Raw genomic sequence first — 14,640 nt, 5'->3', positions numbered from 1 at the left:
TGGAGGTGCTCTATCTCCCTCTATAGAACTCCCTTCGGTATAGCCAAGCGGACTACGTCCATTAAATAAACGAGGCACTGTGAATTTCGAGCAGGCGCGGAAATTGACGGAGAGGCTCGGGAATCGACGGAGGGGGCAACTGATCACCACAAATGGTTCATATACTTTTGATTGATGCTGCTGAAAAACAGGCGTTGATATCATCCAATTCGTAACAGTTGAGAATGAGGTAAATTTGCCTCACAAGATGATGCGTGATTTTCTGGCTGTTGAGCATTCTGCTATGTCCAGCGACACCGTCCGCGTGTGACATCGTGCAGACAAGCTCTCTAGTTAATCCGGTATTTACTGGCGTGTTTTTCATTTGACATTCATTGACGAGGGGGGGGGGGAGGGGCTGCCCCAAACGCCCCTGAAGATATGCGAAAGCAATGAACCGATCGAGACAGTTCAAGCAGGGGAAGGCACTTCTGGTTTGTGTGAACCCAAGCACATGACAAGCTGTAAACCTGCAGACCAGTAATGACGTCATACGTCAGGCCAGCGGTCATGGCGTTTCTTTGATTTGACCTAATCGCGTATGCATTCTAGAAAATTGTATTAATATCGTCGAAAATGTTGAAATATAGACACCAGGCCCAGCTGAGGCCCGACCATGTCAAACGAGCTGGACCGCATACTGCACACTGGCTTTCGCTTTATTCAATCGCTCTGGCCCGCAGCATGACAGTTGTGAAGGGTCTTCTACGCATAAAGATCGCCTCAAAGACGTGTCTTGGGCACGTGCTCAGGTTGTGCAAGGTAAAGTTTCAAAAATAACTTCGGCTGAGCGCGGACGAGGCCTCTCTGATGGCATCATTATCGCGCTTGGGCCATGAGCCGCCTCCGTGATGTTGTGTCTCGTGCAAAACCGTTAATTGAACCGGCCGCTAAGAAGCATTTGTCACATGGTGGCGGGCTATAGTTAAGATGATGTCCCGAATCATGCTCCATAAGCATGAAACGCTTTTAGTGCTTGTGTGATGCTATTTAGGCGAAGTTGGAATGACCTAAGGATCGACCTGATCTGCTCTGATCATACTGAGACGTATCAGTGAAATTGAATCCCAGCATAGGCTGCACATTTTTTACAATTCCGTCCGCACCTGATTATACGTGCCAGAGCTCATACTCCTGCTACGGCAAAATATGTACGCATGAACATTAACTGTGCCCAACAAGCTCGACTTCTGTATTGTTGGTCACATTTATAACGTCATTTCGGCCACTCCAATTTGACACAGATTTCAATCTCTAGCTCAAATACGATTTTAATGATTTCAGACCTCTGACCCATTTGTTTCGGAGCTCAAAAGCAATGACGGGGCGACAAACGCCCTTCCCCGTCAATTCCGAGTTAAGTGGTCCATCCTTCTCGCATTCCCTGCCGGCCGCTGCATGCTGCACCGCCATACAGCTGGCGCCGGTGAGCAAGTGCGCTCGCCTAATGGGAGAGCTTCCAGGTGGTAAGTGTACTTGTTCCCCTGTTGTTCGTGATCTTAGGCGACCACAAACCTAGTAGCCTATTGTCCAGGGACGCAGCTGCCAGATCGCCTTGAGGGGAGGACGGAGCTAAGCGAGAGCCGATTTTTAGCGTTTTGTCAGCAGCCAGCTATAAAATAACAAAAACACGGATCTTAGAGAGTCCCTCTTGCTGCGTCTGTGTTATTCCCTGAAGACAGCACCTTGTGCCTGGTGTGAATGACATTAACGAAGTGGGGAACTACTGTCGTAACCTCTGCTTGACCTTTAGGTGATGCAACCATAGTCCTACACTAGGTCACGATGTGCTCTGGAGCATGATACTGGCCACGCTGCGTTCAAAAATCATTCCCGCATCCAACATCAGCCCACTGGTAGGAAAGGCCCCTTAAACGATCGAAGTCAGCAAAGTGTGACGTGTACCGTCGTAAACGGAACAAACCGTTCAGAAACGTCTCTACTTGGCGTGTTAAGTGACTATTAAATCCGTCCTCTCGCCTGAGCGAGTGGCCCTAACGGGGTTATAAAGTTTCAGATATTTTACGACGTCAACCAATCGGTCAGTTTAGTGTTTGCAACTCTATATTTTGGGAATGGGCAACGCAAATGCGGTAAGAGGGGAGTGTACGATTTTGCATGCAGAAAGTAAGCACTAAAGCTACTTGTCATCATCATAATATGAAAATGGTGTATTCATGACAATTACGAGTAGAGTGTGATAACCAAATGGTTTGGTTTGGATCGTCCAGTCGTATTCTTTTTCGCAAATGTAAGTGGATAGCATGTAAAGATCATCTATGCTCAGCTCCTCAGGCATTTGGCAAAACAAAACATGTAATCGATGAACTATGATATGGTGTCAGGAAAAATGTGCCTCCGCTTACGCCAGTACTTATGCTGCACGAACACGTGTCGCCTTTACATAGGGTAATATGACGCGCGAAATTTATGTGGATCGAAAAGGGCTTCAATACTGCGGCACCAATAGTTCTGCTTACGGATGGTAACATATGGCGCAGAATGTTATGCACATGTGAGATTGTTTCACACATAACAGGAAATGACGTGGCCGAGCGTGCCGGTTAGCTCCACAGTTCAAGGCAACCACTGTCGGTGATCCACCGGCTCCTTGAGCCGTTATTGCTCATTACGCGCTTCAACTATATGCGGAACGTTAGCAATTAACTCCCTTGCACCTCTATGGTGATCACATTGCCATCTGCCCAGTGGCATAGCCAGGACTTCGCCCGGGGGGGGGGGGGCAAATCGGGTCATAGGGGTCCTTGCGGTCAAGGGGCCTCTCTTTGTCGCGATACGGACAACGTTCTCCTCGAGAGAGGGCGTGAACCCAAAATCCCCCCTTCACTACACCAAAGCATGTGTCTTGATTCAAGGAAGGGGATAGAACTCCAGGCAAATTTGACGTGTCGCTTAAGATGTCTGAGTTGTTTACGTTCGACAAGCTTTTGTAAATACGGAGAAACTGCTTTTTAACTCTACACAAAACCCAAAAGGAATATACAATTTCCACTTCAAATTAATTATGCAGCCACGCAGCACAGTAAAATATCTTGGAATGCATATTGGCCTGAACATGAAGTATGCATCAAGTATTTGTGTTTCGTATAGGTGTATGGAATGTAGCCCATACTGTTTCGCTAAAAAGTGAATGATGCTGTAAAAGCATCTCATTCTGCCGTAATTAAATGACAATTTTTCTGCCGGTTAACGCATTCCCCACTTTTCATTTCTCGACAGCTCTACCGTCGGCTGTTGCTATGCCACGCCACCGAGACGGATAGAGGACTTCTGCGGTCCAGAGAAGAGCCAGGTGTATGAGGAGGTTGGGTGGCTCAGAATAATCAACACCTGCGCCGCTGCATCCAACAGACTGCCGGAGGGATTGCCGAGGACGTTGCGCAAAAGATGACGCGGGCGGTGTTGTGACGCTTGCGCTGGCCGCGCGGAGCGGGGGGGAGGGGGGGGGGCTGAGTCTCAGGCTGGCGGTCATGGATATGGCCTGGAGTGCATTTGCCTGCGTGCAGAAGTTTGCAGAATGGTAGGCTTCAAGACAACATAATCATCACTCGTTGGTTTTTCTCCAACTCATAGTTATCACCCGGTGCACGTGTAACGAGTGACGGCACGTGTTGGACTGGTGCGTCCCCTCCTACGTGCGCGCGCCCCTGTCTGACGTGGGAGCCACGTGGCCTGACGCGCAGCAGCCTAGTATTGTGACGTGATCGAAGCCCAGTTCGACCATCCCGGCTGAACATGGACTCTTTTCCATGTTGCTGTGGTCACGACCGGGCTGGGCTTAGTGAACACGTGTAAATGCACCAGTAGTGACGTGATCAGAGCATGCTGGCGAACACTGTGGGAAAGACAGAGGCATCGCAGGATACATTGGTTTCATGCAGATGGAAGTAAAACTCTGTATACACGAGTATATAAAAATTATGCATGTCACGTGGGCTACATTTCATCCAGATGAAAATTTAGACGATTTTGTTCCCATTGTTCACCGCGCGATATCTGTACTGAAGGGAAGCAAAGGTAGGCCGCTCTGACGGCGATATGGGCCTTGAGAATTTCAGGGTTGGATACCGGTCCTGCGACGCTGGAGCGAGCAGCTAATAAACTTATCAACGCACGTTCATTACCAGCGTTTGCTGGCGAAGGTAGCAGCTTCTTGTCAACGCGCACGGCATGATCCCGAAGCCATCGCGAAAGATCTGTCTGACTTGAAGCACATGGGCGGGGATGCAGGGATTTGAATGTTGGAGTTTGTCTCAACCAGACTTGAGCGGAAACTTGGGAAGTGGATTGTGCAGTTATCCCTGCCAAAGGGCACTGCTCTGTAAGTCGTAATTGACGTCGGTGATATCCGTCTGGTTTGCGCTGGCATTTGGTGCTGCGTCAAGAGTCTGGACTATTGACTCGTAGCTAGAAAGTAGCCCACCTAGTCAGACAGTTCATAAACCCAAAGGGGTAACGATGATGATCAATAGGGCTGTTGCCCTCAGCTGCACACGGAAGCTGCTTGGAACAAATAGCACAGGATAGCCCATTTGGCGGTGAGGTGTCGTAAGGATCCTACGACAAGCCCTAGCAGGTATCAGCGGAGTTACAATCGCACCCATCGTAGGCCTGGGGTTCGCGGGACAGTGACAGCTGACCGGTCTCCACGCAGCGACGCCGTGGAGGCGCATCATCAGCACAAGCCATGGGATTCGTCCAGCGCTGAACACTGTGAGAGGCTGAAGACACTCACAGTGCGGCGACGTGATGTACCAGTGTTCGCCATCGTAATATCAATGGAAATCCAGTTATCATGGAACTGTACACTGAAACTGAGGTGACCGCCATACTTGCGCACGTTTCGAAGCGGCTGTGATCGAATGGCAAGTTGTGCCATACCGAGGAACGGTTCCGCCAGTGCGATCATGATCTGCTGCCGCTTGCTGGACGAGCGCAAGCTACAGTGCAGTACAAAACGCAGTGCTTCGAGGACAGGGTCCACACCGCTGAAGTGAGGAGTCGTTATTGGCTTACTTGGAAGACCGGATGTTCGGGATCCTCATGGATTGGAGTAAAAGTAATGCATAGCAAGTTGGTAAGCAAAAGGACCTTTGCGTGCATGACATATCGTTGCCTGTATTACAGAACACGCGTCAGGAGTCGTTATTAGACCGATTGTGAGTGGTCCTATGCATGAAGACGCACGTGGACCTGGAGACCTGATCCTGCCCGAGATTCAGCGACAGTCGACCAGGCTGGAGATCTGATCCCGTCCAAGGTTTCATGGATAGTAAAACCTACCGACTAAGTGGATAAGATCGGCGACAAAAAAATGTTTTCACGCAATGCTTGGTGCCAAATATACTTTTGAGAGACAATTTTGGTGGCGGCAACGACGAAATAATACAGCGCATTATGTCTCAAATATTATGTCTCTATGGGAATATATTTCGTTACATAACACGATCAAACCATTTCGTAAAGACACTTTATACCGTACCTTATGGCAACGTGGTACCTTTTTTAGGTTTCATCTCAGCCCAACGACAAGAATATCCTACGATTTTTAGTTGGTCTCTCGACTCGATAATTGATTGGCGATAAACCATTGTTTATTTTTAAGCCCCGACCGGTCGGCCGATTCGCTGTTGTCACCATCCGACTCTCATGGTCCCAACCGGGACAGTACACATTGCTCAAAAGGATTTTAGCTGGCAAGAGCATGTTTAAATCGTTGCGACGCGACTGATATAAGGTGGGCGATGACTTTCAATGCACTGCGGCTTTGCAAGGGTATTCGCACTGTAGTGTCATGGGTACCTGCCTAGGGTTAAATTTTTTGGCCTTGTTTACTTCGTAGGCGGTGCTGTGATTCAGCATCCTGTTTTCAGTAACCAGAGGCATTCACAGTTCAGGGCAAGTGGGCGACATGATCCGATCGAGGTAGATATTGACCTGTGATTATTCATACAGGTCAACGGTACGCGCATTTTCAAGACACTGCAAAAGGCTGTTGACTCACTGTAGCAGTCACAAGCGACCAGTCTTCCTCCCCTTAAAAAGGAACCGTGAGTTCAATGTTTGAAGTCTGGTGGCACTAATGAAAGGGAATGACAGGGAAGTAAGGATGGTTCTTAAGTGCCAAGTTATGCCATTTTGCTTCTGTCCTGATTGAGAATGGTTGCTGGTCACACAGGTCTACAAATGAGGGGCATACCTAATTTCCTATTCAGTTCAGCGCTCGCCTAACTTTGTAAAGAAGTGTACCAATCTGGAGCCAACCATATTTTGGCGGTATATTGAAAATATTTTCACTGCTCCACCAACCTATCTTCAAAAATTATGTCCCTGCTTGAAATGCGATTATTTCATCAACATTTTTTTCCGCATTCAAACAATCATTCACGATTCAACGTTTTGCTGATATGCGTCTTAGGTACTGGAAATGTATATGTATGATAGCCAATGATGTAGGAGTTGGCAGTCCCGCTCCGAAACAGAAGCCGAAACAGCAGCCTTGCTCTCTGTTTCGGCTTCTGTTGCACGCGATCTGGGATTTAGTAGAAAAAATGTATGTTTTAAGGTGCGATGTTGAAGTATATGAATTTGTGTGCGACGTTTGATTAATGTTTTACACCATCTATGTATCATAGACAATATTGTTGAAGGACCCTTTTGGCGTCTCGTGATGGTGAGGTCGGCCATCCCGGTCCGGTCCGGTCCGGTCGGCAGGATGTGTAATTACTCCAATAATCAGGGTTCCATGCTGTGAACTGTGCTGCTACCACCCACTTAGAACCTGAGTACGCGGGACCGCTGGTAACGTCCCCGCTGTGGGTCATGATGATCTCATTCCTGAGGCCGGGAGGCCTGCCGAAAGCGCGCGAGCCCCAGCCACAGACCCGCGTACTGAGACAGCTCGGGCTGCCACGCGAGCCTTGCCTGTTATAGCGACGGCGGCCCGCTCCTTCTGTGACCACCCCGGGAGTTGGGAGGAGGGGGGGGGGGGGGGGGGGGGCGGCCAGCGCGGCCAGATTCCACAACCCTCTGACTTTCAATGCGCGGCCCCCGAGGCCATCACGAGATCCACTGCGAACACCTTATGCCTTTAACAAGTTTTTTAACTTTATTGATAGTATCGTAAAATACATCCCCATCCCCGCCAAACTTTAGCAGCTTAAGCGCTGAGCCTTGGACTACGTCACCTGACAACACCTGTTTGCGAAAAACAGACCTGTTTTTCGCGATGAATGTTTGCATTCTCCGACACCAAAACATACATCCGGAACGTGTCAGGTAAAAGGCGGAAAGGGACGAGAACAAAATTAGTCGTTAGCATTTTTGGCGCTGCTTCGGTTGTGGGCTTTGGGGCAGAGCCACCAAACTCATGCTGTTCCATGTGAACACGCAGCAAGTATCGCATGTACACTGAATTCATTGGCATCCATGGAAAACATTCACAATACTTTTTCTATAAAAACCTGCTGAACAGTGTACATTTCACTGCCTTCATGTGTCAGGTCATGCAGCCCTAGGTCACGAGGTGGCAACCTTTTAGAAATGAGAACTCGAGATAATAAATGATTCATTGGTGCATTGTGAATGCGGCAGTTTCTTCTTTTTTTAACTTTTTGGTGCAGGTCAGGCCACCAGAGACAGCCGTACAGTGTAATCTATCAAGCCAAATGGTGTACTTCTGTCATATTTGCTCCGATACGCGAAAATTAAACTGCTAGATTCAGAGCGTCAATAGCATAAGAAAAAGTGTTGTCATCTTGTCGGAAGACAGGCGATTGGAACCCAAGACAATGATTAATATTCCAAACCATGGCACGACTACATTATAAAACATGTTGCATCATTATGTATCATCCGGTTAATTTCCAGAAAATACCGAGACCCTAAAAAATCTCTCCAGAAATTTTAGAGCTAGATGCTGGATTCCAAAACACACATCATCAAAATTGCAAAGTCGATTTTTGATCACGAAAGAGCCGGAATCCAGGTTTGAGGATCATGTTCCGGGACCCACTTTGGGACGACGCACATGTTTCGGTGTAAAAGATGCATTATTTAAAAGATACCCTATCAACGTTATTTGCATACTAATGGCCGGTTGATTTTATCTCACAACCTCTGCACAAGCAAAAGTTACCAGCAAAAGCCCTGTAGCCCATCTGTTCTGGAATATCCAACCAGGCGAAACGATAGACGATGCTGACACTCTTTTATAATAATCTGCAATGAGGCCCTCTGACCATTAACATGATGCGACTTTTAAGTGTGGCTTTGTTGCTCGGATTATCTTCTTCATTGCAGCTCAGAAAGCTGATTAATCGTCTAGTAGATAATTTGCCTAAACGCTTACCATAATTTTCCTTATCAACGTTATTTGCATACTAATGGCCGGTTGATTTTATCTCACACCCTCTGCACAAGCAAAAGTTACCAGCAAACGCTGAGCATTATGCTCGAAGTTAATGTTAGGTACGGACGTGACATAAAAGTGAACACGATAAGTGAAAAAAGATACGGCATAAGTGTACCAAGATAAAACACGGGCACGGCATAAGTGTACCAAGAAGATAAACACGGGCACGGCATCAGTGTACCTAGAACATGAACACGGGCAAGGCATAAGTGTACCAAGAAGATAAATACGGGCTTGGCATAAGCGCACCAAGAAGATAAACACGGGCACGGCATAAGTGTACCAAGAAGATTTCTCCGTTGATTAATCATGCTAGGTCACGCCACAAAATGCCCGTGATCCTGTCAGCCAAGCGCCTCTCCTTATCGAGGACTTCCGCGCGAACGGAAAGAGTAGTCTGCAAAGGCCATCCAATCCTTTTACCAGAGCGCGGTATTTTCGGCACGTCAGCTACGTGCAGTAAATACATCACCATGTCAAAATATGGCATTCGGCCAGCCGTTGAACGGCAGGTAATTTCAAGATTGCCCACTAGTATGCTAGGTAAACTGAATGCATACTTTTTAGGGGCATATGTAAATAGTGCAAATAACCTAGAAGGGTGATAGGCAAACTGAATGCATACTTTTGGGCACATGTAAATAGCTACAAATATCCTAGAAGCGTAGAGCATGGCTGTTTCTTCAGATGTGTGTCACGACGCTTTAATATATCAGCTGTTACCAGGTTCCGTGAAAACATTGTTTCCATACGACTGTCAACTAAACAGGGTGAATTTCGAAACTGTGTTCCAAAAATTTCGAGCTTCTGAAACGTTATCACTTTAAAGTGACATTTAACGGCTATTTCTCAACGAAAATGCACCTAAAAGAAGTTTTATGCTGATGTCCTGGTCTGCTCAACTCTGAGCTGCAATTCAATCATTATGGCAGCTTTTTCAAATTCGCGTCATACAAGGTTAACTTAGTTCATACTTTTAGCTTTACAGAACTCCTTAACGGTCACACAATTTAGCCTAAACAGAGCATGTCTTACAGCTGCCAAAGCCCTTTCGAACGCCCTATGGCCATAAACGTGGCTGTTCATGTTATTTGTAGCCGTTGTCATATACTCGAAATGACGTCAACATATTCCTGTCATAGCTGCAGGGGCCAATGCAGCAATAGTCTTCATCTTTTTGACATGACATGGCATATTGTAAGTCACATGTGCCACTGTCCACTATCGTCTTACTGATCGCGCTTTTCAAGAGCTATTCAGTCATCTTCCATACTGACCTAGCATCCTAAGTTTTTGAAATGACAGCGAGAGTCCATAAAGCGCCACTTGGAACCTGCTGACATGCTTTGGCCTGTCCAAGGCCATATTCACCGCAGTTCAGTCAATACTAAGTGATACAGTTTGACGAGTGCTTTCCAATTCCGCCTTTGTCGAGGTGGCTTCAGCTTGCCTCAGTTGTTCCCCCACCCCCACCCCTCCTCGTAGTGAGAAGGTGAAAAATTCCCGTAGGGCTAGGATGAAAATCGTCAAATATGTATCCGCCCCCGCATCAAGCTGAAAAACAAGTGCATATTCTGAAATCAGTTTTCTTATAATCAAAAACGTCTAAACAACTTATATGCACGATATAGCAAAGTTCACTGTTACCAGCATTTTCTCTTCCAAGTCCACCGTGGCGACACGTTCAAATAAGTCTGTCCAACAGCAGCTCGCGATGCGGCTCTTGTTTTGCGTCCCGAACAGCATAGACAGCCCGGTGCGTTTCCAGGTCCCGGGCGGTTAAACCGGCACGTGCAAATAATTTAGTGCGATTTCCAGCCGCGATGATGAGGTTGTGCCAACTGTCAGTTAAATTAACGAAACTTGCCAGTAGCTTGTGTATTAGGCATCAGTTTTGGACTGCACACTTGCTAAACACTTGTTTTTTTAACTACATGACAATATTGGCCCTTAGCTGTGGCTGTGAAGGAATGTCCGTAATCCTGTGAATTCCTGGTGGTCTAAGAATAGAACGTTGGTGTTTCACTATATACATTCGCCTGTGCATTGCTCCAGCTCATGCGATCGTGACAACACAATGACCTCAACTCTTCCCATCACTGTAATCTAAACTAACATCCGTTCCCGGTTGTAACTCAAAACAATAAACCTCCTCGGTTTTCCTCGCCGTTACCTCGGTTCCTTATGTCGCAAGGAAGAACGATGGACTCCAACTCCCTGACCTCGAAGGAGGCCGGCTTTGATATAAAGCTGGGCTGAAGACTGCTGTGGGTTTGCAGCTCTGCCAAGGTGATGCCTGAAACAGAAAAAGGGATTTAGAGAAAGCCACGTCATGCAACGGTTTGACGTGAAGATCGTGGTAGGCTAAAGAGAGAAAGAGAGAGAGAGAGAGAGAGAGAGAGAGAGAGAGAGAGAGAGAGAGAGAGAGAGAGAGAGAGAGAGAGAGAGAGAGAGAGAGAGAGAGAGAGAGAGAGAGAGAGAGAGAGAGAGAGAGAGAGAGAGAGAGAGAGGAGAGAGAGAGAGAGAGAGAGAGAGAGAGAGAGAGAGAGAGAGAGAGAGAGAGAGAGAGAGAGAGAGAGAGAGAGAGAGAGAGAGAGAAGAGAGAGAGAGGAGAGAGAGAGAGAGAGAGGAGAGAGAGAGAGAGAGAGAGAGAGAGAGAGAGAGAGAGAGAGAGAGAGAGAGAGAGAGAGAGAGAGAGAGAGAGAGAGAGAGAGAGAGAGAGAGAGGAGAGAGAGAGAGAGAGAGAGAGAGAGAGAGAGAGAGAGAGAGAGAGAGAGAGAGAGAGAGAGAGAGAGAGAGAGAGAGAGAGAGAGAGAGAGAGAGAGAGAGAAGAGAGAGAGAGAGAGAGAGAGAGAGAGAGAGAAGAGAGAGAGAGAGAGAGAGAGAGAGGAGAGAGAGAGAGAGAGAGAGAGAGAGAGAGAGAGAGAGAGAGAGAGAGAGAGGAGAGAGAGAGAGGAGAGAGAGAGGAGAGAGAGGAGAGAGAGAGAGAGAGAGAGAGAGAGAAGAGAGAAGAGAGAGAGAGAAGAGAGAGAGAGAGAAGAGAGAGAGAGAGAGAGAAGAGAGGAGAGAGAGAGAGAGAGGAGAGAGAGGAGAAGAGAGAGAGAAGAGAGGAGAGATAGAGAGAGAGAGAGAGAGTAGAAGAGGAGAGAGAGAGAGAGAGAGAGAGAGGAGAGAGAGAGAGAGAGAGAGAGAGAGAGAGAGAGAGAGAGAGAGGAGAGAGAGAGGAGAGAGAGAGAGAGAGAGAGAGAGAGAGAGAGGTCAAATATTGTACTAACACACGCATTATCGCATGAGTTCTAACTCCACGTTGAAAGGAGTGTCCTTATAAAACCCCAAAATGGGCCCCGAAGAACGCCGGACTCCGAAGCTGATGGCATTCCGCAGCAGTCAAGTGGAGGGAAATGGTCAGTGGGTTGACTAGGTTAACGTACAGAGCTACAGCGAGCATTATGTTTGGTGTCGAAATGTCCAGGCATGACAATACGACAGGTGCAACAAACATAAATTACTGAGCACAGTGACAACAAACCGATTAATTACCTATCACCACGCAAACAGAGCACCGCAGCTCCGAAACTCGGATAACGTAAGCCGCTTCCCTTTGCCTTTACCGGTCGGTGAATGCCAATGAGCGGCGCACAACAGCTGGTGTAGGCTGCTCGGCCTTGTTTGCCAGCAAACACCGCTAGTGGTCCGTGCCCCTGGAGGCATCGGCGAGCGGTGAGAAATGATGGTGACCGGCGACAGTACGCGCCCTGACTCAAAAACTACACCCGGTTGTCATTCTTCACTGGCGCACTTCACCAAAGAGCGCAACTTTACCAAATGAGTTTGGCATAAGAACGTTGTGTCTGTCGGCTGACGCGTAAATGTCATCAGCCACTTTTGGTGAGCTTCAAAACGTCAAGATCAGCCGAACCAGCATGATGCATGAGAAAGGCAGATGTTGTGGCCAACATCACGATTCCAACACACAGCATCGCGATCGTCTTCCAACAGCACAACCGCTACGGCCGTTCCCAGTTCTCGGTTATGTGATTTAACATTACCTGAATTTGAACAGCCAACCCTAACGTTGACATGGCCATGCTAGGAAAACAATTGGGTAATGAGTTAAACATACCTTGATGTGAGATTCAGCCCATGTAAAAATTTCGGTTAGAAACCATCTTGACTTTGTATTTCACAGCTGTTTATAGCATACACTGTTTGCGTGTTACCCCACTAAATGTGCAAGGATGGGAAAAAGAATGTCACCTGCAGCTAGACGGGTCAAGAAGGACATCTCTCACCTCTGCGTGCTTTAGATTTCCCCACAATTGTGTTCTATACAGCAGCGATAACGACGTCTGAGCAGGAAGACAAACATGAGTGGGGAGATAGAGGCATTTACCTACACAAGCAGTAGGAGCTCAGGTAGCAAACTGCTTACTTTGTGACCAAGCCGTTCATGTTGTCAAAAGAAGCCTGCGTCCTCCCTGATTACCCTGCAGGGAGCCTAAAGCGCATTTAACCCGGTCGATGTCGATGTTAAACCTTAATCTCATTTAGCTCTTGCTCACTGAACCGCAGCGATTTCCACATGCACGGGGATGCGCGGTTCATTTACCCGTGTCGACCGAGCGGGTGTTGCCAGCTTTGACCGCCGTCCGTCGCTCGGCTAAACCGATCCGGATCCGATCCGAATCAGTTTCCTCGGCCGACCGAGAGAGCGTGTTCCGCTTTGACAGCCGTCCGTCGCTCAGCTAAACCGATCGGAATCCGATCCGAATCCGTTCCCCCGGCCGACCAAAAGGGCGTGTCCAGCTTCGGCCATCGCCCGTTGCTCGGCCCAACCGATCCGTATCTGATCCGAATCCGTTCCCCCGGCCGACCGAGCGAGTGTGTCCAGCTTTGACAGCCGTCCGTCGCTCAGCTAAACCGATCCGGATCCGATTCGAATCTGTGGGTGTGTCCAGCGAATCGGCGGATCAAGTGGGTGTGTCCAGCTTTCAGCGCAGTCCAGCACTCGGCCAAACCACAGCGCCCGCCTGTCCAGCCCGCTGCCGTTCTTGGCGCTGCTCATCGATTACACGCTTTCTCGCCGCACCGCGCCACGCCGATGACATTCTTTAACATTTCCCGGCGGTGTGGATTGGTTGCGCCGAATCGGCCGCGTGGCGTCAGCTGGCTACGTCCCCAGGGCACGCGCTCAGGTGCAAATTTGTATAACCCAGTAATAACGGACCTGGTGCGCTGCGAGCTGTTGACATGCCCCAGGGGCCAGCGCCGGTGGGGGGGGGGGGGGGGGGGGAGTTCGGAGCAGCGGCACCAGCGGCGCACTGAGGCCTCGTCAATCGAAACAGGAGTATTGCCAAAGCACAGTATCAGCCCTAAAGCGCTGTTAGCGCGAGGCTGAAGCTTCTGATGGATTTTTCAGGCACTTCAGGTATACGATGCATTAATACGTTACTCAGTGGCAAGTACTCGGAGTACTGGTTTATTAGTCTAGTTGCGTCTTTGTCATGCGAAGAGAAGTTGTACTAGATCCCGTAGCAGAGTGGTATGCGTCATGAGCATGCGTGGGTGCACAGGTGCATCTCACAGCACTCGCCCTGACGTGCTAGGTAAAATCTAGTGAAATTTGGTTTGCCTTCTGCAAGCGGTATTTTAATTTAAGAACATTCGGTATGAAGCAAAGTTATTCCTTATTAACGGGTGAGTTAGATAGTGTGAGGGCAGTGCCGCGATCATTGGTTGAGGACGTCATAGAACAATAGCTCAACTTCAATGTCTGATAAACAAAAAGTGGTCTGAGGCCGTTTAAAGGAAATGTTTCACATTTGAACATGGTGGATCAGGCATGAGATCTGATGAAGCAAGCTCACTTATAGTTCAAGGTACATTTTTTAAGTGGAAAGCGCTGCTCCAAACAGCAAAATTCTCTGTTAAGTAAATATCCTTACCAAAGCGTCATGGTTTGATTACGTCATCGTGCCTTGCACAACATTGATTGAGAGCCAGTTGACGGCCGTTATATCTGCAAGTCGCGCTCACAAACGTCATATTTGAACGCCACGACAATTATATTTTCTTGGCCTTGATCGCTGCATGGCTTGTAAAATGGCAGGTTTTGAATGGCGTTATTATGGTGTCATGGCATGTGTCATGACTTTGAAATACCCTCC

General features: G+C 48.1%; 1 protein-coding gene across 1 annotated transcript in view; it reads right to left on the bottom strand.

The window, feature by feature from the left end:
• The window catches only part of LOC119093813 (lachesin), a 45,625-nt gene that overhangs the window by 11,094 nt on the left and 19,891 nt on the right, over window positions 1-14,640 (bottom strand). The window contains exon 2 of the mRNA XM_037216823.1: window positions 10,647-10,769. Within this exon, the coding sequence (XP_037072718.1) occupies window positions 10,647-10,769 (123 nt within the window). The remainder of the gene's footprint in view (window positions 1-10,646; window positions 10,770-14,640) is intronic.

The sequence above is a fragment of the Pollicipes pollicipes genome, unplaced genomic scaffold (genome assembly GCF_011947565.3).
Source record: "Pollicipes pollicipes isolate AB1234 unplaced genomic scaffold, Ppol_2.1 Scaffold_4002;HRSCAF=4701_pilon_pilon_pilon, whole genome shotgun sequence".
Lineage (NCBI taxonomy): Eukaryota > Metazoa > Arthropoda > Thecostraca > Pollicipedomorpha > Pollicipedidae > Pollicipes > Pollicipes pollicipes.
This window is presented reverse-complemented; position numbering and strand designations above follow the sequence as displayed.